The sequence below is a fragment of the Neophocaena asiaeorientalis genome, unplaced genomic scaffold (assembly GCF_003031525.2).
Source record: "Neophocaena asiaeorientalis asiaeorientalis breed wild unplaced genomic scaffold, Neophocaena_asiaeorientalis_V1.1 scaffold29, whole genome shotgun sequence".
NCBI classification, from domain to species: Eukaryota; Metazoa; Chordata; class Mammalia; order Artiodactyla; family Phocoenidae; genus Neophocaena; species Neophocaena asiaeorientalis.
The window spans coordinates 1350743-1375570 of NW_020174423.1; the positions used below are offsets into that span (position 1 = coordinate 1350743).

The following is a 24828-nucleotide window of genomic DNA, read 5'->3' on the forward strand; positions in this document are numbered from 1 at the left end:
TGCTGTCCTAAGCCTGCCCTAAGCTGGGTTCCTGGGTGCCCCATAGCGGTTGTATTTACCCAGAGACAAGAATAGGGCTCTTCAAGTTTAATTAAAAACAGGATGTCCCTGCTGGGCCTCTCATTGACATTGCTAAAAATAAAGTAGGGAAGTAGCCTGGCCTCTCCATGGTTTAATCCCATTAAATTTGGGGGAGGGGTGTGGGGAACTGGGGTTAATAAAAGACACGATTTGTTTCAGATTGCTGTCTGGAGTTGTGTCTTTTCTCTCCCTGCGCTGTGGAGTCCCAGGTCTAATACAATCAGTGCTGGCTTGCTGAGGCCATGAGAGAGGGGCAAAGGGACAGGTGATTCCCGACTGAGGTTTTGCAGGGCTGTCTCCCACTTACTCACATTGGGACCCCTGGGGCTTGTCACCTCATCTCTTTTGCTCACTGCTCTAGTACCACCCATGTTCATAGACCTGGTTTTGTAAATAATCCACTAATCCCTTTCTGTGAGCTGATGCACATTAAAAACAAACAAATGGGGCTTCCCTGGTGGCGCAGTGGTTGAGAGTCCACCTACCGATGCAGGGGACACGGGTTCGTGCCCCGGTCCGGAAAGATCCCACATGCCGCGGAGCGGCTGGGCCCGTGAGCCACGGCCGCTGAGCCTGCGCGTCCGGAGCCTGTGCTCCGCAACGGGAGAGGCCACAACATTGAGAGGCCCGCGTACCGCAAAAAAAAAAAAATAAAATAAACCAAACAAATGAACAAAAACAATCTAGACTGAGTGCTATGAAAGAGCCATCTGGAAACGTGAGCATCTTAAAGGTGCTCGCACTTCCTCCTCAACCCCTCAGTATACTCAGACCTTACATCTCTTGCCCAATTCCAGAAGCCTTGTTTGCAAATAGCCTTATATAAGGGGATCCTGACTTTCTTCATTTTTGTTTTGTTTTTATTTATGGGTGTTTTGTTGTTGTTTTGAACTAACCTATCCTCATTTCTGTGCCCCAGCCCTATTCCTTTAGTCTAACAGCTAAAGACTAAACCGCTGAAGACTTTCTGTTGGGTGTAAGAGCCTTGTTTTCAAACACACATTCATCTGTTTGCTTGGTCTTTCGTTCATTTGTTCAACCAGAGTATTAAGAGAATCATCCCTAGATTATTACACAGTTGACTTCCTTCAGAATCCCAAGAAGGAGAATTTCATGAACCTCAACTCTCAGAGGCTGAGAGTTCCAAACCAGTGGGTTTTACTTGCTACTATGGGACCTTACTGAGGCCAGAACAGATTTGGGGAAGGAGCAACGCAGCCCCAAAGAAGGTTGATTACACAGCATCCTTAAGACTTCTAGCCAAAGTAAACTTATTATTTGTCCATAAATGCCCCTCCCACATCACCTCTACAACTCCTGAAATGTACCAGCTCTTAAACCTTTAAAGAGGTGTACTTGTGATTTAGTGGGACGCTGATATCTAGATACTGTTTTGTTGTTGTTGTTCTAAGATTCCTGGGCTTATGAATTCACAAAATATTTAGATTGTGTAAGTCTGAAATCCGTGTGAGGGGTGTGTATGTGTGTGTGTGTTCATCAGTTGGTGCCACCGATTCCTCTTTGAGTTAAGAGTTACAGAAAAGCTTCCATGTCGGAGCAGAGAAAGCTGAGGAGAGGATGCTGGACCTCAAAACATGGGTGGTATGGAGAGTGTCCTGCTTTCCACTCTTGTTACTAAATATTCACATGGCCCTGGAAGTTCAGCACCTCTGTTTCCCATTTGTAAAAAAGTCTCTAACTCTATGGCCTTTTCTAGCTCCCCCAGGGAGTCAGGTGTCCCCAGCGGCTTGGCGCATGGCACTATAACCCCAGCACAGATGGTAGTGTAGTCCTGGGCTGGAGGGGACAGCAATAGGGATCCAGGAGGAAGACAGAGTATGGCTCACCTCTCGCCTCTGGAGCACACTTCAGTGAGCGTCTCTTGGGACAGCTGACTGTGGCCAAGCTTACTTACCCCAGTGACACCCATCATCCCAGACAGAGCCATGACTCCCAGTTTGCCCTTCCTCCCAGACAGAATCACCGTGGAGGCAGCTCCAGTTCAGCGAGGACTCTGGGTGGGTTCAAGTTAGACTTGGGGAGCCTGGCCTGAGGGGTCCCTAATGGGGTGGGATCAGCCCAAGAGTCAACACACTGGGTGAGTCCATTTTTCACTCCTGTTTTATCAACGGAGATTATAATATTTACCCCCATTTCTCCAGAATATTTTAGGAACTTGAGGCAGAGTTGATCCTGAACGAGACTGTAAAGTGGAGAAGTTAAGCCTTTATCTCTTTTTGCAACCCTTTTTGTTTCCACATTTCCCCTTTGGAGACTACTTTCCTTCAGCTGCCTTCCTTTCTCTCCTTCCACTACATCCCAAGTTCCAGAACTTTCCAGATTCCTCCGCCCACCCTCTGGCAAAATCTACTTTTTCTAAAACTCCTTCCCAGGGCTAATTTTCCCCAAGTGAATCTGAGTACCAGAACCATGGTCTGGGGATAAAAACAATGACTTTACATTATGCTTCCAAAATAAAAACATTTGACCGCTGAGGCCTTCCAGGCGCTTACTGGGTACCATGGGGGGTCCACGGTAGGGGAGATAGTTTCAGTACTGTTCACAGAACCTTTTCAGTAGAACCCTCTTTTGCCCATCAGATTTCTGATGTACCCAGTTGATCTCAAGCTGAGATTGTATACTTATTTCATCCAAAACTTGGATGGTAGATTGTTCCCATCCCGGGGATACTTGGCAGCTTGCTGAGAAGGAATGTGAGACGATTGCCACATACAAGGAGAAAGAGCACTGGGATGGATTGGTAATGTCTGCCCAGGAGAAGAGGAGGGCAGGCCCTTACAGACCATCAGTGTTTGTCACCCTTGAGGGACCCAGGGGGAGACCACAGTAGACCCTGACCTGTCTCTGGCCTGAGGAATGTCACCTACAGCCTGAGAGCAGGGACCTCAGAACAGCAGCAGCAGCACACAGGCACCTCATTAGAAATGCAGACTCTCAAGCCCCCCATCTCCCCAGCACACCCTACTCAATCAGCTTCTGCGTTTTCACAAGATTCCCAGGGGATTCATAAGCACATTAAAGTTAGAGACACGGGGGGCCTAGTGGATCTTCCTGCCAGTTGTCGCTCCTGAAGGTTCTTGCCGCTGGACAAGCTCTGCTGGCCTGGCTGCTCTCACCAGCAACTGCACGTCTCTCTTCTACAACAGATGGTCAGGAGCAGAGCTGGGTCGCTGTGTGATGGGAGGCATTCCCTTCAACCCTGTATTTGGGAGATTTAATAATAGGGCCATTGTGTGCGAGAACAAACCATGTTTCTGTCTCACGCCATGTTGCTTCTGTTCCCAGGCAATCTATAAGATGGTCTCCTCTGTAATGAAAATGCCTGAAGATGAGTCGACCCCAGAGAAGAGGACAGAAAAGATCTTCCGCCAGATGGACACCAATAGAGATGGTAGGAGGCCATGGCTGCTTTGCTTTGCTTTGCTTTGCTTTGCTCAGAGGGGGGGCTGCTGGAGGGGCTGGGGTGTCCGGGCAGGGAAATTCCACTAGAGGTCAAGATATTGGCCATAAGGACCTGGCTTGAGGCCCTTTGTGAAAGTGGCTTATCCTGCTTTCTCCCTGTAGGGGGAAGATGGAGGCTGGATCCTGCAGGCCAGCGAATCAGAAAGTGGGGAGGGGCTTGTTATGCACCCAGACCCTAGTAGCTTTCATCCCAGCCTGCCCAAGGGGTTTTGTTGGGGTTTCGTGCGCATGCTCCAAGGTGTTGGGTTTCCTGGAGCCAAGTGGGACCCCTCAGCTGTTGGCGGGTGAGGTGGCCAGCAGATTCCACCCTAAGGGAGCCACCCACAATTCAAATCCAACAAGGGGATGCAAAGCAAACCAAAATAAAAGGAGAGATGGATTTCAAACTCAAGAACAGTGGATTTTAGATGTTGGATTGCCAGACAGAATGCAGGAGGCACAATTAAATTTAATTTTTGGACAACTAACAAATGACTTTTCAATGTAAGTATGCCCTATTCAATATTTGGGACATACTTAAAAAATTGTTGTTTATTTGAAACTGAAAGTTAGCTGGGCATCCTGTATTTTATTTGCTAAATCTGGCAACCCTAGTTAGATGTAATATCTGAGTTTAAAGTGCTAACACAGAGCTTGGTCCATAATAAGCCCTGAGTCATCTATAGCTCTTGCTTTTATTTCCAGCTTGCCTGTTCTGCTGGGCATCCCCAGCAGTTCTTGTCAATGATGAGCAAATGCAGTCATATACCCCCGACGGAAGGCTTTGTCGTAGAGCGAGCCTCAGTTTCTATCCCTATGCCCTCTGGGGCACCAGCTGCTTGAGAATCCAGGTTTGCAGGGTACAGGCCAATCTGTTTGCTTTGTTTCTCCACAAAGGTGCCATTACATCCTGTTTCTCTATGTGCCTGGATTCACAGCGAATAGTTTGTTTTGCAAAGACTAAACACGTGGGATTCTTTGAATAGAATAATAACCTCGCTGACATTAAACTACACATTTTGCTGATGCTCCAGGGGAGCACAGGTGGGCTTGTCTGCTGCCCGAGGCCCAGCCTCCTCTTCAGAATAGGGCTGAAAGATGGGAGAAGATCCAAACACTGCAGGATCGAACGCTCACTGCGAGAAATGAGACCCTGTGCTCTGGGACTCGGCCACAATGGGGTCACAGAGCCCTGACGGGGTCAGCATTCCCCAAATGCATCTCGTTGCTGAAAGCCCTGTGCTTTCCTAAGGGAAAGCCTTGGGTTTAAAAAAAAAAAAAGGGCGGGGGTCGGTGCGGGGGGCGGAGTGGGAGCCGTACTGGGAGGGGCTTTAAGTCTGCAAGGGGCCAGGCTCCACCCAACTAGGAGACTTGGTGCTTTGGCTCAGGGCTCCTGGACCCCAAGGCGGGACGCCACACCGGAGCAAAGGCCTCATCTAGACCCTCCTGCTGTTAGAATCCTCTTGGAGAAGCTCTTTGCATCTAACCCCTGGCGGCTGACTTGAAGAGAAAAGTCTGGGCCCCCAGCAGGTTAGCTGGGAAGCCAATCCGGGAGCATGCGGGTAGTTAGCCCGAGGGAGCGGATACATACGCTGAATACAGGGTTTACCCTGCCGCAACAAGAAAGCGGGGGAAGCTTTGCCTCCCCACCAACAATATGAGCGAGGAAACTTCCCGAAGGGAATTTGATACATACTCTAGCTTGGGCAAGAAGGAGAAAGACATCGAGGAGGAGTGGAATCCCAGGCAGCCAGTCTCCCCCATCCAGCCCATTGAGGTAGGAGGAAAGTGCCCTGATTGACGGGAGGGACCCCCGCGGCACCTCTCTGCTTCTCGGAGCACACAGCCCTCGCCTGGATGGAAGGGCAGCCGTCCTCACACCTTGGCCCAAAGAAGGGGCCCTCTCCCCAGATGTCTCTTCGGGCCCCTCTGCCCACATGCAAACGTAGGTGTAGCCAAGTGACCCTGAGGAGCCCAGAGGGCCCAGTGAGCCCGTGGGGACGGCCTTGGCGCTGCAGGAGCCCAGCTCAGTCTCTGAAAGGCGCCATCTGATCCACAGACACCGAGTCCCTCCGGGGCGCCTGCAGCTGGAGGGGCCACGAGGGCAGGGCCCACGTCGCGGCCACCCAGCAGCCCCGCAGCCCAGGGCCGTGCACACAGAGCTCTCAGGAGGCCGCGTGCTGCGCTGTGCGGTGCTCAACGAGCCCCGGGGTCTCGGCTCGGAGAGACGGAAGGTGGGCCTCACGGCGGGTGTGAGACCCCAGGAAGAGGTGGGCCGCCGCCGCCAGCCCCAAGGTGCAGCAGGAAGCCTACGTCTGTGCGGCGGCCGCCAGCCGCCACTCACCGGTCCTCTTGCTTTCTAGGAAAACTCTCCCTGGAAGAGTTCATCCGAGGGGCCAAGAGCGACCCGTCCATAGTGCGCCTCCTGCAGTGCGACCCCAGCAGCGCCGGCCACTTCTGAGCCAGAAGCCCCACCAACTGTAGAGCTGCTTGTGTTCCCTTTGGAGTTTACTTTTTAACAAAAAAAATTTTTTTTTTGCCAAACAATATTGACGGTGATGCTGTTCCTCGTGTGGTCGGATGCACCTCCCTCCGTGCCGCCTGCAGCTTCTTTTGTCGTGGACGCTTCATGGGAATGTCTAGAGCCCCCCGCGCTTGTGGAAAGCATGAACAGTGCTGCCGTGCACAGACTTTGTGGTGTTCATTGTTCTGACGATTTTTCATCGTTATTATTATTACTTTCCCTTTGATTCGAAAGTCTGTGTTCTAAAACCGAAGACTGGGGGAGGCAAGAGAAGAGAAGAGAAAACAATCCAGTCCAGTGATTCTATTGCAAGCTTAAGGGCCCTGTTTGGAAAACAAAATTCCCCACCTGGGTCTGGAGTGACACATGCCCTAGGGGTGATGGCACCAGATGCTTGATTTCCCAGGGACCAGGAATCCTCCGGGGCCATGCTATTAAAGGGGCCTGGGGGATTCCCGCCTGGAGGCCCACCCCATCCTCTTCCCCAGCAGGCTTTAGTTTCTAAGCTGTGAACATTTCGACGTAAATTCATAGAGGAGAGGAAAAAGATGGCTCAGCTATTTCTTCCCAGGTTTACACTAGTTGAGCTAAGATGAGTTTCTCTGGAAATTAAACACAAATGGTAATTTATATTTCAAAGCCAGACCCATCTTGTTGCCTATTGTAGTTTAAAAAAAAAAAAAGATTGCTGTATATAAAATACTGGGTATTACAGACGAAATTAAGTGTTTTGCCTTGTTTAAATGAAATGCATGTTTAGTGAGCACTAATACAATCTTATTACAGGAGACTGTTTTTAGTAGCTTGTTGTGAAGTAAGCCAGCTATAATGAATGTCTATGTCTTATTTTAAAGTCATATCCGTCTTTGCACAAATGCACCAATCAACAGGTATATTTTATATATTCCAGAAAAGTACAAAGTAACCATGACCAGGGCCCAACCTTAATTTTGAATGCTTTTCCAGTGGTAGTGCCTAGGCAATAGAAGTGGGGCAAGTTTGAGTGGGATGTGTCAACTGGAGCACCAGAAGGTTCATATTTATTAGAGATGTGGGTTTGCCCACCCAGCCCGGCAGCCCGTTGACAGTCCTGGATCAGAGGTGCGGTGCTTTTCCGAGCAGATAATATTCTGTAGCTGTTCCCACCCCCACCCCAAATAGCATAAATTCTCGGGACTTCCCAATGCTTTAATCCACATGGATGGTTAGGAAGCCATAGCTGGCATGTTGACTTTTCCATGCCTCTAGCGGCCCTGAAAAAAGTCAGAGGTTGGGCATCATCTGGTTCATCCTGAAGAAGGCATAGGCAAGTGTGTCTGTGATTTCCAAGGCCCACCCTTGGGAATACAAAAGTATCTTGCATCATCGTGTTCTCTGAATGCAAATTTCTATTTACAGAAGTGACAGTACAAATTTGAGTTGCAGTTTGGTCTGATGACCTCATACATCCTAATTTGAATTGAAAGGTAAGAGTACAAGTTGCTGGTCACAGGTAAGTCATATTTTCACAAGCAGTAGGTATGGGGAAGTCCAAACACTCAAGGATGTAGACGGGGAGACCCTGCCCCAAGAGAAGGCAGAGAGGTCTCCTTGGCTGTGGCCAAGCTACTTCCTGTAGACCATGAACCACAGAAAGATAAACTTATAACCATGAGGAAAATGATGCTGAGCCCATTTCTAACCTCTAGATTCCTATTACTCGATTCCATTTAAACTGATAGTAAAAATCTGAATTTGTATGGTTGACCAAAACGAACCAACTTGACAGGGTGAAATTTCGAGACCTGGACTCAGTAAAATAATCTTCATCTTCCTCTGAGTGTCAGTTTTTTTTACAGTGGTTCTACACTGAGACTTGCTGAGTCCCTCCACTGGCCAAGTGGTAAAATCTGGTTTTGAAAACTAGGGAATTAACCTAAGACGCGGTGTGCACAGTGGCAAGGGGACCCGGCACCTCTGTAGGTGATGTTCAGGAGCTGCCTTCCACTTTCTCCCGCTCTTGATTGAAGACCTAATTCCTCCTTTAGTTCTCCTTAGATGGCGGAGTTAGTTAATGTTGGGGAAAGCCCGCCTGGGCTCTGTCCTCAGTCATGACATCTTACTGAGCCAGACGCAATCCGTTCCCTAGAACCTAGAGCTGGAGTGAGATGCAGGGGAGCGTGTCTCCAGCTGTTAAGAAAACAAAGCGGAAACTAGTCCTCGTCCTTGCCTGCCATTGACCCTGTCTGTATTTTCTTGAGGGTTGTTTTCTCATTCTCCTCCTTCCCGGGAAGCACCTTTGTATGTCTGATCCAATGCACTCGAGTGTGGCCAAGGGACTCGACAGCACCCAGAAGGCTGAATGCCTAAAAGCTTATGTCACTCCTGTGCTGGGCTGTTTGTCATTGCTGTGTTGAGGGACCTCTGGAAATGGAGTCTGTTCTGTCTGAAATCAGGCCAGCCTGTGATGTTCAAGGGACTGGAATAAAGTGGCTTACGACGTGAAGGATGATAGAGTGGTCGACTGTTCATATCCTTGTTTAGGGCGGGGAAGGGGTGTTGAGGGCGCAGTCCCATCCCATTGATATGCCCTGGGGGCACTTTCCACAAGTGAATTTAGTAATTTATGAATCCCTCCCCGTGGAGTGGGTCCTATATCAGGTGACTTTTGTGTTACTCTAGCTTGGCATTCAAGAATGTTGCTGATTTAATATGATGGTCTGGGACATGAGGTTTCCATGCCTAAACTGCTGCTCCAGCTGAATCTGTGCCCGGGTGAGGGCCCAGATGCTGTGCTGGCCACCTCCTGGGTGTGGTTTCTGCTCTCCAGGCACAAGGAAGCAGGGTTTGTGAAAGTGGGGTTGAGAGGGTCTGCTGGACCCCAAGCCGTGTCCAGAAGCATCCTTGGTCTACACGTGGGCTAACTTTCCCCTCATGGCCTTCACTTTCTTACCTCCTCTCCTTCCTCACAACTGGAGCTATAGATTCTAGTCTCAACATTAGGTGCACCAGAAGGAGAAACTGAGGCAACTTCCTCTTCAGTGGGAAATTAACATGCCCGTCTCCCCTCTCAGGGCCTCTCAGGCTGGAGAAAAGTCTGTAGGAAAACTGACATGATACAGAGCCCATGGCCTCAAAGCCAATTCAGATCAAGGTGCTTGTTGCTGCTGTCCTTGGCCTTGCCTCCAGCACAGAGGCCATGAATGTAGTCAGCTACGGTAGGTGTCTCGTGGGCCAACCAGACCTCATGTAGGAGCTGAGTTGGCCTGGAGGGGAGTCGTTTTGTACCTCACAGTTTCTCTCTATAGACCAGCAGTGGCCCTGAGGCCCGTGAGAACTGAGCATGAGTAATGCCATGTCACTCACAGCAGTGATGGTAAGGAGGTGGCTGGGGCCCTCCAACCTGATCAGGAGCCTCTTCACTCGCACACCTGTTGGAGGTGAACCTGTTAATTTCCAGCACATTTGCAAGCCTGAGGCTCCTATTTTCAGGGTACTGTCCCAACCCAGCTCTGGACCCCCTGACAGCCTAGTTCAGGCATGGGGGGCGGGGCAGGCATAGGCCAGGTGAGGAAGAATCTGCCTGTTTTCTCAGTCGAGGCAGGGGGAGATCACGAGAGCTCCCTTTGGAAGAAATGGAGATGCTTCACGCAGGCCTCTCTTATCTTTGTCAGGAGTATTCTTTCACTTTCCTGAAATTTTGTTTTTGTTTTTGTTTTTTTTTTTAAGGTGGCTGAAGAAACAAAAGAAAGAAAATTGAGCCCAGTATTTTCCAAGGCAGTAGAGTATCAGTCAGATCCACCTAAAGTAGAAAGATTGTTGCAGAGTGAAAAGATGTCCACGCCAAGGGTCTAACCAATGGTATATTCATTGCAAATAGATTTCTCTACACTTGAATGATGACCACATGTCCAGGGCTCAGGTAGGTCCTGGGCATTTGCTGCCCTGGGTGTTAATGTGCCATTGACCCTCAGAGATACAGGGGCTCAGACACTCGAGTTGGCAGCCTTCCTAAAGTGAGATTAGCGTTTGGTGACCTCTCATCACATTGTGAAAGTCTAAGGGTAAGAGGAGATTGTATGCCTTAGGACTGGGGTGACTGCTGAGCCCTGGCTCTCCCAGAGTGAACCCCTATCCCGGTGCTGACGATGCCAGGCTGTTATCACTGGGCACATCGCAGCCTCTGAGGATGGACTGCATCTAATGTGCCTCTTATTCCCCAGCACCAGGCACGATGCCCGGTCCATAGTAACTGAGCTGAGCTGGCATAGCGGTGAAGGCAAGAGCTGGTACTGGACCCTGTGGCCCTGACAGCTTTACCTACCCGGAGTCCCAGTACAGGGAGGTGGGGGTGGGGCGGTGTGTGGCACACATGGGGAGCAGAGTTCACAGCAGGACTGTGGCTGCCATGGGTCAAGGGAGGACTGCCTCAGGGTAGATGTGGAGACCAGTGCATGCCCGGCAGGACGTCCTCGGGCCTGTGGGGAATACATTCAGACCTCCTACTGAGACTGCGGAACACGGATCGTGGCAAAGAGGCCTTTGGCCCATTTCTAATCCCAGGATCTCTCCAGAAGCCTCCTCAACGAGCACTTCTCCTGACCTCTTTGCTGCCCACTGGTCCAAGCACGGAGGCTGCTGAGGATGCCAAGGGGGTCAAAGTTGGTCAGAGAAAGCTTTCCCTAGGCGAATTTTTAGCCAAGATTTGAAAGCTGTGGACGTGGACAGACAGACAGGTGGAAGAACATAGAAGCGCTCCTTGTTTGGAACAGAGAGGCTCTCGGGAGCTAATCGTGGAGGATGGCTGAAGGAGTGTGCGTGGCCACTGAGGAAATGCCGAGAAGTACTGGGATTTGAATACAGAGTGAAGTAAGTCAGAAAGAGAAAAACAAATACCGTATGCTAACACATACATATGGAATCTAAGAAAAAAAAAACAAAACAGTCATGAAGAACCTAGGGGTAAGAGGACACAGGAAGGGGGAAGGGTAAGCTGTGACAAAGTGAGAGAGTGGCATGGACATATATACACTACCAAACGTAAAATAGGTAGCTAGTGGGAAGCAGCCGCATAGCAGAGGGAGATCAGCTCGGTGCTTTGTGACCACCTAGAGGGGTGGGTGGGAGGGAGGGAGATGCAAGAGGGAAGAGATATGGGAACAGATGTATAACTGATTCACTGTGCTATAAAGCAGAAACTAACACACCATTGTAAAGCAATTATACTCCAATAAAGATGTTAAAAAAAAGGAAACCCTTCAGCAGAAGCATGTGCTTGGCCCTACAGGGCTTCTTCAGATGAGCCATGTGGCTGTAAGGTTGGAATTGTCCATGGAAAAGAGGAACAAGGGGTCAGGGATACTTACTTTCTCCCTCCCATATTCAGTTTCCCAGTGATCAAAGTTTGTTCCATGGGAATTAGCATACCACACTTAAAAAAAAAAAAAAAAAATACTGGGATTTGAGCTGACAGATACTAGCGAGGCTGTGGGTTCCAGGGCAAGAGACTGTCATGATGAGGTTGGCGTTTCAGCCACGTGGTTTTAGTCTCTGTGGAGAGGTGGGTGAGATGAACTAAGGGACGGGAAAGCTCTGGTGGTACATTTAAGTGGCGGTGAGGGAGCTGGGCGTGAGGAAGGCAAATGCAGATGGACAGAGCCTACTCCCTGCCCTGGGAACTGGAAGAATAGCCATGCTGGTGGCCTGTCACGATCACACCAAAGGCCTCGTGATGTCTTCAGCCCTCTTCTCATTTAACCTTGGGGTTGGGCACAACAAAGCAACCAGAAGAGGAAACGTCTGCTTGTTGGAGCCCAGGACCTGAGGTGCCCAAGGGGAGCCTAGAACCTTCCGCGCTCACACAGAGGCTTCTTTCCAGTCAGGCAAAGAGCCCCAATACCAACCTCACCGAGAACATCAGACATTCGAGTTGTTAGGAATATTTATTTTTTTCTTCTTAAAAATGTACAAAAAATAAAATAACTGTATTTATAGTTTATAGATTCCCCCTCTCCCATTTACAAAACTATTAAGTTACATTTGCCTTTTTTTTTTTTTTTTTTAACACAAGAGCAAATTGTCCATCTAGCAGTCTTCCTTGCTTGTCTTTAAGAAAGGGCTGTTCATAGAATTTGGCACAAGCCCTCTGCTTCTGTTGCATTTGCGTAATTTTAAATAAGAAGGAAAATAAATGTTTGATTCAGTTCATGCTTCTTAAGTTTCTGGGCTGGGGACGTGCCTTAGTCTTTTAGGATCCAATTCCAAGATGATACCCGACTGCATTTTTCTGTTGGACCCAATTCCTAAACACCCATAAAGTCTAAGCAATTTGGGTAAGTATAAGAAAAATACTTGTTTCACATGTCCCTCGTCTTACGTGAATTTTTTCTTTAAAGCTTATTTATTAAGGGACATAAAAAGAAGAGGAGGCAAGTTTTCCTATCTCTCTGGAGTGTTTTTCTCGGACAATTTTGCTCATCAAAGCTCTGCTGATATACATAGTGAAGGCCACATCGAAGCTAAGCCATGGGCACACCGAGAACGCAGAGGGGACATGGTAAGATGGGGACGGATCAAATGAGAGGGGACACTCTGCACCACCCTTTGCTGGCACTGACCTCATATGCTTTGTTCTGGCAGTGGTCACCGCGATCACTGCCCAGGGACCTGGGACAAAGGCAAAAGCCTCTTTGATTCATCTTCTGCCTAGGGCAGGATTAGCCAACATTTTTTTCCACAGAGGCTGGAGAGAGAAGGCTTGGTAACCCGTATCAGATTGCCAAAGATTTTCTCTTTCTCCTATTCTGGAGTGCTGTGCCCCGGCCCAGTGGTATTCGCCATTACATCTGCCGATCACGTCTGGAACCAGCCCTCAGGCAAGGAGCATGGGAGGCGCATTGTACATCATGCACTCCCAACAATGAGCCCCATTAGTACCCAGGAGGGTCCCCAAGATGCCGGTCCAGGGCATGGCAGTCACAGAGTGGAGGAGGAGGCGACAGACTGGAGCAGAGGTGAATCCAGGATGTAACCTTTGGCACCACGGAGAGGGTGATGTGTCCAGAAGACACGGAAAGGTGCCTGCTCACCACACCCAGAGATCTTCCTAGGCTCTGCACCTGCCCACCATTCCATGCAAGTCCTCTGCAGCCTCCAGGACAAACAGCTGGACTGGAGGCAGCCCTTCCATCCAGCTCTGGGCCTCAGGGGCAATGGGGTGGGAGGGCAGGGAGCCCTTGAAGAGAAAGTCCCCAGGTAAGACATCAAAGTGCTTTACAACCAAATGGGTCCTTACAGAGAACCTGTCCTAGTCCTGGGACCTTGGGTGGAGGGTGTGCTCGCTAGTAGAAAGCTAGCGCTTCAACCCACAAAGGTGAACACAGACCCCTAGACCACGTTCCTGTCCCCTCAAAGAGAGCTGTGGCCTGGACGGTCCATGACATCGTGATCGTTTGGGGAAGCGTTTCTTTTCATCTGCTACGGCACCCAGCAGAAGGGCAAACCACCTCTCCGTCCTCCTCTGGACGCTGCTTTCCGAAGAGCCAGGGCTCTCGGGGCATCCTCGCTTGCTCCCTCCACATCCAGCATCTGGGAGCAGAGGTGGCGGAGCCCGGCCTCTCCCGTGCCGGCTGAGCCCCAGGAGGCCGCCGTGGCCTGGAGACTCAGAGCTGAACTGTCGGCCTCGCTCTCGGGACCACAGTTGGGCTTTAAGGGGGCCACTTGTGATGAAGGACGTGCTTGTAAACTGCGAGGCACTCACAGTGGCCAGGATCCTCACAATAGCCAAGGAGTTCTGCAGCGGGCCCAAGAGACGCGGCCCTAGTGGCAACCCCCCTGCGGTCTCTCCAGAAAGTTCAGGCGGTGCCGACACCAAAGCGGGAGGAGCTGGGGCCTCAGACAATCTCACCTTTGCCACGACACAGCTCAGAGGGAGGGTCAGGCAAAGCGCATCGCCGTGAGATAAACTCAGTGGCCTCCGGGGCGAGCAGTGCCCGTGGAAGGGGAACAGGGCGCCCTCTGCGGACAGGGACCGAGGCCCACGCGTGCCCACGGGAGTAGCTGTCTCGGCGCCCACCGCAGTCACCCGACACCCCGAAGGCCACTTCCGTCGCCCAGCGCGTCTCCTGAACAGCACAGAGGCAGAAGCCTCTTGGAGAAAGCAGGGTCTCCAGGTATGTGCCTCCCCCGGCCAGTGGCAGTAAACATGCCCACATAGCACAGGTAGAATATATTATTGCCATATTATAAACACTATGTACACGGGTAGCCAGGCACACCTTCTAGGTTACTTACTAATTACACAGTGGCTGAATGTCTTCCTGTACACGGCCTGCTGGCCACTCACCGGGAACCCCTGCGGGTATCGGCGAGATGACCGTCCCCGAGCAGCCTGAAGGTTTCTCACCAGGAAGGGGCGTCCACCTCTCCCCCGACCTCTGATGAAGGAAATGGCTCGTTCTGTCCGTCCACTCAGGAGACGTAAGGAGGCGAGACGGCAGGGGCGAGCATCCTCAGGCCCTTCGGGATGAATGGATTGAAGGGGAGGGCTCTGGACAGTGGCACCTGGAGCCGGCAGTGACCTGCAGAGCCCTGGCGGGCCTGGGCCCTGGGCTCCGTAGAAAGGTGGACAATAAATAAGGATCCAACAGGCGCAAGGCCCTTTCCCGAGGCGCTTGGGCTGCAGCTCCATGGCAGGAGCCGGCGGGCGGACCAAACGCACGGACCAAACACGGGGCTTCGGGCCTCGGCCCGCTCCCCAGCGCGGTCGTGTAACAGCAGTTGTGAGATGGGCTGGGTGGGTCTGCAGGGCCCGGGCTTCCGGCTGCCCCGGGGAGAAAGGCCCTGAGGGCTGCTGCCCGGAGCAGGGCTCAGATCTCCATGAGCGTGATCTTGAAGCCCTCCACCGTGCTCTCCATGTTGAGGATGAAGGTGTCCTCATTCGAGTAGTGCTCGATGATGTTGTCGTCCATGTTCACCAGGATGCTGCCGGGGATGGGGGAACAGAGGTGCCGTGACCAAGGCGCTCGGTGCAAGGGCAGGCTCCCGGCTGGGGGCTCCCTCAGCCACGCTTTTGCAAGGGAGGCCAGGGAGGGGGGCGGGGGCTGGAGGGGAGAGGAGACAGGCAGGGAGAGAGGCTCCCACTCTGCAGCAGCCCCCAAACTGGCCCCCAGAAGCCACTTTGAGGAAAGCAAAACCTCGCTTTCTCAGAACTAACTCCTTTATGAAACAGGATTTCAGAGCTCATTCAACCCAAACCTTCTGCTTTCTAGATTGGTAAAGTACAGCCCAGAAGTTAACAGAGCCTGAAATCACAAAGTTAGCTATTGACAGGGCCAGGTCCCCGAACTATTTTCATTAAACCATATTGCCTCTTGAAAATGCATTTTAAAAAAGTACTCCACACTTAGGAGAAGAGGAAGATAAACAAGAGCTGCAGGTACCCTTCCTCAAGCATGTAGTGTGTTCCAGTGTTTTGGAGACCTTGTGTTCAGTCCTCAGGGCAACCTTGAAGGCAGGTGCGGTCATCACCACTTTGCAGATGAGAAACCTGAGCTCAGCAAGGTGAGATCGAGTCCCCAGGTTCACTCAGCTGCTTCACTGCTGAGCTAGGTTTTGAAACTGGCTTTGCCTCACTCTGAAGTTCATACTTTGACCACATGTGACCTACTCCTTGGTTAACCATCTGTGTTGGGCTTGGTTTTAAGAAAACCAACAACTTCCAGGGCCTGTCTGTGATTTAGAAGCCCTTTAACCAATCCCCTTCTCTGAAGTCAGACAGATCTTGGTTTGAGAACTGACTCTCATTTTACAGCTATGTGTCATCAGGCAAGTTGTTTAGCCTTTCCGCAAAAATAAGAACAACAACGCTGCTTTAGACGGTTGTTGTCAGGATTAAAGTATTTAGCCCAGGGCCTGAGACGGGGCTCAGTGGAAGTGAAACGTTACCACCGGCATGTGCATCGACACTGAGGGTTTCTGCTCAACGTGAGACCGTGAGACACCGCTCAAATCTCACCGGCGAAGGAATACCCTCGGCCTCTTGCACTGACTTTGGAAAGAACTGTAACGTGCATTTTAGTGAGCTTTTCAACCAGGGCTCAAGTGGAAAGGGTTTCCTGCTTGGCTCCAAATTAACCGAGAGACCGCATCACTCAAAACTCCTGAGTATCCCAGATAATCAATTTCCTTTACGAAAGAGGCCCAGAGAGGAGTTTAAAGACCTATTTTCTGCTTTTTGTAAGAAGATAGCTCCAGAAGCTGACTCTAATGGAGACCCTCTCCTGGCACTAAATCCAGCTCCGTGGCAACTGAACTTGGAGCCTCATACACAGGAGGCCCTGGGAGGGCTGGAGACAGCAGATGTGCGAGCTAAACACTAGGGCTTTGGAGCCACGGACCTGGGTTAAATCTGCGCCTCACCTACTGAACATGAGACTTTGGGCAAGTTGCTTAGCCTCCATCAGCAATAAATTATGGATAAGAATCTACCTCACTGAGTGGTGAGGGATAATAGAACAATACACATAAAGCACTTAGCAGGGGACCCAGGACCTAGTGAGCACCAGATAAATGAGAGCTGTTGTTCTTAACAGTGAGAACAAGCAGGTCCAGTAATCATTTCGATCATTATGTTAGTAATGACCTCGGAAGAATCCTCTATGCCCTGAATCCTTTGTATTTCTACCGTGCTGCCCTGAAACCAGCCCCAAGAGCAGCACGTGATTCCCTATAAACTCTGCTCTCTGCAGAAGGGCGACCTTGCCACTGTCCCCAGGGCCACTCTCACCACTTCCAGACCCCTCTATTCTACCCACTAATCCTGTCATTGGAGGGGGGCATCTCAGCTGACGTCATGACAATGCACTCTCACCCCCTGCTCTCTCTCATTAAAGGTCTTCAAAATGCGTGGCACACGTAAGCTGCTCAGCACGCCTTTGGAAGGATGACAAATTTTTATAAAAGGCAGACAACAGAACTAACGAAAGACGGGCACCATCTTGTTTTTTTTTAAAGGCACTGTATAGACATATCTGATTGGGAAATCAATTTAAGTTCCGTTTCTTTCTTACCCTTTTTTGCTTTTCTTGTAAAGCTTTGTTATCTTTTCCACGGGCAGCCCGTATTTCTCAGATATCTGCAACCAATAACAAAAAGGCAGGTGAGTGTGGAAGGGGGGAGCCAAGCGGAGACGAGAGAAAATTCCAACTTCACTGTCCTGGAAATGTTTCTGGGTGCCCGTGGTCTTCACTCATGAGTCAGACTCTCAAAAAGACTCATTTCTTTGGACAAACCATAAATCAGTCAACAAAAAATTCACCCACAGGAGAATTTAATCTATGATGAAGGTGTCATTTCAGGTCAGTCAGAAAAAGATGGACTCTTAATCATGATGTTGGATTAAATAGGTAGCCATATAGAAAAAAATCAACAAGTTAAGTCAGATCCCTTCTCCACGACTTCCATCAAAATAAATATCACCAAAGATTTACAGGGAAAAGATGAAACCATGCAAGAAGAAACCATGAATCAATTCTTTGTACAGATATCATCTTTAAGTAAGGAAGATGCCAAGCAAGCTATGAAACCTGAAGAAAAAAGGCCAAAATGTAGATAAAGCAGCATAAAATGAAAAATACCAGTATAGGCAAAACCACCCAAAAAGCTGAGGACAAACAATACACTGGGAAACATTTTTGCAACACAAATGACAGACATGGAACTAAACTTTCTTAAGTTAGAAAGAACACCTCCAAATTAAAAAAAAAGGACTAACATGCTCCCTTTGGCAGCACATATACTAAAATTGGAACGATATAGAGAAGATGAGCATGGACCCTGCACATGGATAATGTGCAAGTTCGTGAACTGGTCCATATTCTTTAATACAAATGAATGTATTTACAAAACAGAAACAGACTCAAACAGACACAGAAAACAAACAGGTTACCAAAGGGGAAAGGGGGGAGGGAGGGATAAATTAGGAGTCTGGGATTAACAGATACACACTACTGTATATAAAACAGATAATCAATAGGACCTATTGTATAGCACAGGGAACTGTATTCAATACCTTACAATAACCTATAATGGAAGATAATCTGAAAAAATATATACGTATAACTGAATCACTTTGCTGTACGCCTGAAACTAACGTAATATTGTAAATCAACCGTGCTTCAATTAAAAGAAAAAGACTAACAATTCAATGGGAAAAGGAAGGCAACAACATAAAGAAGTAATTCACAGAAAAAATACAATAGGACAATAAGCAAATAAGAAAATGCACCACCTCACTATTAATTAAAAATTCAAATTAAAACAACAGCAGGATACTACCTTTAATCTATGAGACTAACAAAAACTGAAGAATTGATAATACAGTGCCAGCCAAAGGATAAGAAACAGCAACTCTCATAGCCCACAGACAGGAGAGCAACAAGCTCAACCTTTCTGGAGGGAAATCTGGCAGAAGCTATTGAAATTTAAAAGGCATATATCTTTTGACCCAAATAGTCCACATCTAGTAATTTGGTGTACAGAAATACACTCAGATGTATGCAAAGCTCTTCAAAGCATCACTGTTCATAACACAGATAACTGTGTATAACAAACATTCATTAAGCACATTTTGATATTTGCACAGTTGAAAACCACGACGTCATGCAATCATTAAAAGAAATGCAGGACGCCTATATGAGAAAAATGTCCTTAACATACTAAGTGAAAAAACACAAATTGCAAAACATTGTATATAGTGTAATCCCACTTGTATTTTTAAAAAAAAATATATGTAAGTAAATAGAAAATATCTGAAAGACCCACCAATCTATTAACAGTGGCTACCCTGGAAGAATGGACAGAAACAAGGAGATTCTTTTTCTTTTCACATTGTACAATTCTGTACTATTTATTTTTACAGTGACCATGATCCAGTTTTATAAATATAAAACTATAAAGTAATATAATAATAGTTTAGAGATGGATTCTGGAGACACCTACCCAAAATGCTTTTTCTCTCCCAAATCCAATCCACCCACCTCTTGTGAGCCCAGTGGCTGGCAGGGCTCACAAACAGCTAGGGCAGGTGAGGTTTGGGACTTGGATTACTGGGCAGTCTAGCAGGGCCTCGGAAAAGAAGCCAAAGAGCCCTGGGACAAAGGTGGGATAGGTTTGGCTCCTGGGAAGAGCTTATTCTCCAGAGAATTGGATTCCCACCCATCCATCCCTTACACTGCACAGGAAGAACTCCCACCCCCTCCCCCAAGCTCCAAAGGAGCAGAACAGGTGGGCCGAGGACTGAGACAGCAAAGGTAGACTGGGAAACAGGTGGCCTGCATCACTGCTCCGTCACTGATGGAACTGCCTCATGGCCATAATGGAGCCCAAATGAGCCCAGCACATAAAATAACATGGCCTGTGGGCAGCAAAGAAAATGGACAGAACTTAATGTGGATGGCATCTGTGTGAACAGAACATAAAAGAGCACTTATGAAGACTGCTGTACAGCACACAAGTATAAAATTCTGATCTAAATATATGATTATTGAACTAAAAAATCTGTAAAGGTCAGTAAATGAATTGAGGGCCAGGTGGTCGATCCAGCAAACCAATCGGCGTTAGGAAAGATCGATTAGAAAAATCATTTCAAGTGCAGAGCAAAGACACATAGCATAAATGGAAATCATGAAGGGAAAAAAAAGAGAGGTTTGACGAATAGAGACAGCCATACCTGATGTGACTATATCCAAAGTCCCAGACAGAGAAAAAGGAGCAAATGGAGAAGAGGAAACAATTAGACAAATAACAGGAAAGACCCATGTTTTTAGATAGGAGGGGTATCCTGAATCCCAGGAAGGAGCAATGAGAAAAGACCCATGCATCTGGCCACTCTGAAAAGTGCCAGATCTCCAAGGGTAATGAAAATACAACATCCTGGAACCTCCCAGACAGAAAGTACAAGTTACCAAAAAAAGAAAAGAAAAAGAATGAACCTGGCTTCAGTCTTCTCATCTGTAGCACTAGAAACCAAACCGGAATAACCCCTACAGACTACTGGAAAAAGGGACTTTACCCCAAGAATTCTGTACACCAACAAGCTCTCCCTCACTTCTCAGGTTAAAGAATGGCATGTAAGAAATGCATTTCACCCAAATATTCCATTTGAGGAAAATACTCACAAAAGAACTCTAGCTAAACTGAATATGCATCAAAACAAAGACTTCAGCAAAGCAAAGGGGGAAGAAAACAAGCAATCAGTGTTGTACCATAAATATATATATACGTATACACATACACACGCGCACACATGCGAAGACAGACTATATATACTCTCTATATAACTATAGATTTATAGTTATATCCATACATAATGTATATACATATAGATATATATGGTCCGTATATAGATATATAGAGTTCTAGGTATGTATAACTACCTATATATAGTTAAATGGACTGGGAATGTGAAATAAGTGTTAAATAAGGATTCTTGAAGTAAAAAGAACATAATGGAATCACAGAGCAATAAGGAGAAGAGACTGAAACAATTTAGGGAAAGTAAAGAAAAGATGAAAAAGTGACTTAACCCAACTGCAAAACTAAAGAGAAAGAGGAAACTACAAAGTAAAATAAATAAAAACCAAAACATTTATCGCTGTGAGTTGCTTGGCCTGCAAGCGTTGGGTTTTGAACTTTGGTTGGTGTCATTTGGAACTTCTTTTTAAAATGAAATGGAAAAATAAAGTGTGTTCCTTTTTCGACTCAACATCAGCAAGTTCATATCTCTTAGTCCCCCTTTTCTGAAAGAGAGGTGAATCTGATTCTTGGTTCTTCTCTTTTCAGGGGTTTGACTCCCAGTTTTTCCCAAAGCATGAACGCATATACCTCAGCTCACAGATCAGTTGATAACAGTCAGGAAATTTGCATAAACCTGCATATCTGCCGGAAGTTATGGCAGCAGCCAGCATTCACTGAGTGCTTACTAAGTGCTTAGCATATCAGCACAGGGAGTTCTGCATCTATTAACTCACTCAATTCTCACATCATTGCAACAGAATAGGTGTTTTTAGGAGACCTGTTTCTCGGGCAAGGAAACTCAGGCTTAACACCCAGCAAGTAATCAGGGTCCCTCAGCTAGGAAGTGGCAGAGACAGGATTTAAAAGGTAACAGTCTGGCAGTCTGGTTTCAGATTCTAAGCTCATAGAGAAAAGGGGCATATGATGGGCCTGTTTGAAGCAGGGCTCATGGACCCCATCCAGTACCAAGAAGCAACTGGCAGAGTTGACACAGGCATCAGGCTGCCGAGGGCAACGGTCTCCAGGAGGACAAAGCCCTGCCCTCTGTGCAGTTGGCAAAGGCAAAGGCAGAGGCAGCTGGATAAAATGCCACCCTGACACGGTGTCCTCTGCCTCCACGCCAGGCAAGGAAGTGGGCTTTGCCAAATCCAGAAGCCTGGAAAGAAGTGAGACCGTGCAGGATAGCATGTGGAGGAAGCTGGCCATCTGTCGGGAGATTACGGAAGGAATCCTTCTGCCCAGGAGCTGGATGGTGTCACCACAACACTCCCCTTCCGTGTGCGTGGCAAGCACACGCTTCGTGATAGTTCTCAGAGCGGGGGCATTAGGACTGCTTGGTTTTTTCTTTGTGTTTTTCAAGTAGTCTGGACTGCTCGTATATGTCCATCATTTTTAAAAGCTCATGATCAATATTTGTAAGGACACCCTAAGACTTCCTTGACGCCCAAGAGGATCCTAGGTCTTGGACATATCTCATCAGTGTGTTACTGGCTAGCTGATGATCTGGAACTTTTAGACTTTTACTTTGTGGAGAGTTCTCTTTGCCCAGAAACCTCAGATACGTGACAGGCAGAACTAGAGATTTCCATTGGTTTTCACCAATGTAGGACTCTGTCTGCCTGCTCTAGAGGCATCCAACACAGCTGCCAGCTCTGGAGGCCAATGACTTTGATGTGGAGTTATAAACTGTTCAGTGTGGGCTCCAAGGTGCACTTTTGAAAAAGGGGTAGCTCTTGCTTATAAATACTTCCTAGGTGGCTACATCTGACCTGTCAATAGAATTGGGGAGGACAGGCCTGCATCTCCATGCATGAATGACTCAGCTGCATAGAAGGGGGTGCTACCGGGGCCACGAGCCACCTTTTTTCCCTGTGCGCCCAGCCAGCTTCACCAAGGGAGAACACCCTTCTCTAGCCCCTTTGGCTTGAGGGAATCTCAATCTGCCTCTCCACCCCATAGCACTTACAGCCGTCTACTACATACATACATATATATATATATATATATATATATATATATTCATTTATACAGTGTTTTTGTATTTAAAATTTTATTTATTTTTATGGCTGCATTGGGTCTTCGTTGCTGCACGCGGGCTTTCTCTAGTTGTGGCGAGTGGGGGCTACTCTTTGTTGCGGTGCGCAGGCTTCTCATTGCGGTGGCCTCTCTTGTTGGGGAGCACGGGCTCTAGGCATGCGGGCTTCAGTAGTTGCAACACACGGGCTCAGTAGTTGTGGCACATGGGCCCTAGAGCACATGGGCTTCAGTAGTTGTGGCGCGTAGGCTTAGCAGTTGTGGCTTGCAGACTCTAGAGCACAGGCTCAGTAGTTGTGGCGCACGGGCTTAGTTGCTCCGTGGCATGTGGGATCTTCCCGGACTAGGGAATGAACCTGTGTCCCCTGCATTGGCAGGCGAATTCTCAACCACTGTGCCACCAGGAAACTCCCTATATACAGTGTTTCTATGTGCTACTTTAAACACCTTGTATAGGAACTCATTTAATCCTCGAAACAACCCTACATCTGATTTTATCAGTATCTATCTTCATAATAATATCCCATATTATTATTACTCTCATTTCTGAAACGATGAACCTGGGGTACAGAGAGGTTGAGTAACTTGCCTAGGGTCACACTACTCTGAAGTGTCAGAGCTAGGATTTGAACCCTGACTGTGTGGGATCAAGCATCATACACACTACTTCTTGCCTGATGGCTTACTATTGCCTAAGCTTCTTTCCTTTAGTTGTTGTGAGCTGTGACTTGGAATGGTTATTCTTCTTGTACTAACTTTTCATGTGTGGACGTCTCCCTAAGTGGACTTAAGTTGCTCAAGGGCTTAAGCTGGCTCTGCCACTCTGTGGAGCTCAGGAAACCCCACATCTGTAAATGACGGTGATGACATCTGACCTGCCAAGTTCACAGGGATATAGTGAAGCTCAAGTGAAGCAATGCATGTGAAATACATGCCACCCATAGCACTTGGCATGGTGGTACATACACAGTGGATGCTCAATTCAGTCAACAAATATATATGCTCAAACACCTGGGGATACACAGAAGACAGCAAGAGACAAAGCCCCTGTTCTCATGAACTTTACATTCTACTGGGGAAGAGAGAAACAAAAAAGCAGAGTTAACTCAGGGACTGTTCGGGTGGAAGTGAAGGTGACATTTAACCCCACTGTGATCCAGCGAGACCACAGCTACAGAACACTTGTAGAACTAGCCAGATGTCACAAACAGGAAAGGAAGACACCAAGGAAAAAGGCGTAATGAATCAGTTCAGAATTGGTCTAGGTCAGTTGTTCTCACACCTGGCTGATCTCAGAATACCCTGAAGAACTGTTAAAAATACAGATTCCTGGGCTTCCCTGGGGGCGCAGTGGTTGAGAGTCCGCCTGCCGATGCAGGGGACACGGGTTCGTGCCCCAGTCCGGGAGGATCCCACATGCCGCAGAGCAGCTGGGCCCGTGAGCCATGGCCGCTGAGCCTGCGCGTCCGGAGCCTGTGCTCCGCAACGGGAGAGGCCACAACAGTGAGAGGCCCGCGTACCGCAAAAAAAAAAAACCCAAAAAAATGCAGATTCCTGCTGCTCCACTGCCCTCCCCCACCTCCACTTCAGCAGAACGGGAATCTGGGGTTGAGGACTGGGAATATGCATTCAAAACAGCTGCTAAAGTAATTTCAGCTTCACCACCATCCTAGGTAAGTCAGTTTCAGTAATATGATCTTAAAGGCCAGATTAAAGGTATGAAATTTGTTCAAAGGGCTTCTGTAGCTCATAAATCAATCTTCCAGTCATTTTAGGGTCACTTTAAAAAATCCTAGTTAATTTGAAGAGAGATAGATGATACCTTTTGTCGTGTTCATTTCTGTTTTTGTTTTCCCTTTATGGGGTTGGGGGCAGATTCAGTAACAACAAACTCCATGCCAATGACAGATCCTGAGAACAGAAGAGATGACCAAACCCTCCAGCCAAGTGTTTCTTAGAGGGTGGTCCTCTGTGCCCTGCTCTGAATTGCCTAACAATGCCAACCACATTGGTAACATTCTTGTGCTTTTTAAAAAAAATTTCAGGTGAACAAATAATTTTTTTACATATCATATGAATTCCCCACTTAAACCATTTAAAGTGTACAATTCGGTAGCATTTAGTACATTCACGATGTTCTGTGTGGTTCCAGGACAATTCATCACCCCAAAAGGAAGCTCACTAAGTAGACTTTCCTCATTCGCTTTTCCCCCAACTCCTGGCAACAACTAATCTGCTTTCTGTCTCAACGGATTTGCCTGTTCTTGATATTTCCTATAAATTGTATGGTTATACAATGTGACCTTACGTGTCTGGCTAGCAATTCCACTCCTCAGTATACACCCCAAAGAATTGAAAACGAGTATTCAAACAAACACCTGTACCTGGATGTTCTTTGCAGCACTATTCACAATAGCCAAAGGGTTGGCGGGGGGGGGGGGGGGGGAAACCAA

At 48.0% G+C, this 24828-nt stretch overlaps 2 protein-coding genes and 1 non-coding gene across 10 annotated transcripts in view; 2 read left to right on the forward strand and 1 right to left on the reverse strand.

Annotated features, from left to right (window-relative positions):
- The window catches only part of NCALD (neurocalcin delta), a 405737-nt gene extending 397184 nt beyond the window's left edge, over positions 1 to 8553 (forward strand). For all 7 annotated transcript variants that reach the window (XM_024756600.1, XM_024756597.1, XM_024756601.1 and 4 more), the window contains 2 exons: positions 3388 to 3493; positions 5907 to 8553. In XM_024756600.1, coding sequence (XP_024612368.1) covers positions 3388 to 3493; positions 5907 to 6004 — 204 coding nt within the window. In that variant the 3' untranslated portion in view covers positions 6005 to 8553. The remainder of the gene's footprint in view (positions 1 to 3387; positions 3494 to 5906) is intronic.
- A 3421-nt stretch (positions 8554 to 11974) lies between these two features.
- GRHL2 (grainyhead like transcription factor 2) overlaps positions 11975 to 24828 on the reverse strand; it is a 160410-nt gene continuing 147556 nt past the window's right edge. For both annotated transcript variants that reach the window (XM_024756625.1, XM_024756623.1), the window contains exons 15-16: positions 17116 to 17180; positions 11975 to 15028 (exon numbers count right to left, since the gene is read on the reverse strand). In XM_024756625.1, the coding sequence (XP_024612393.1) occupies positions 14914 to 15028; positions 17116 to 17180 (180 nt within the window). In that variant the 3' untranslated portion in view covers positions 11975 to 14913. The remainder of the gene's footprint in view (positions 15029 to 17115; positions 17181 to 24828) is intronic.
- Positions 17820 to 17926, forward strand: LOC112407362 (U6 spliceosomal RNA). Its single transcript, XR_003004730.1, has one exon. It is a non-coding gene; the product is annotated as a U6 spliceosomal RNA (small nuclear RNA).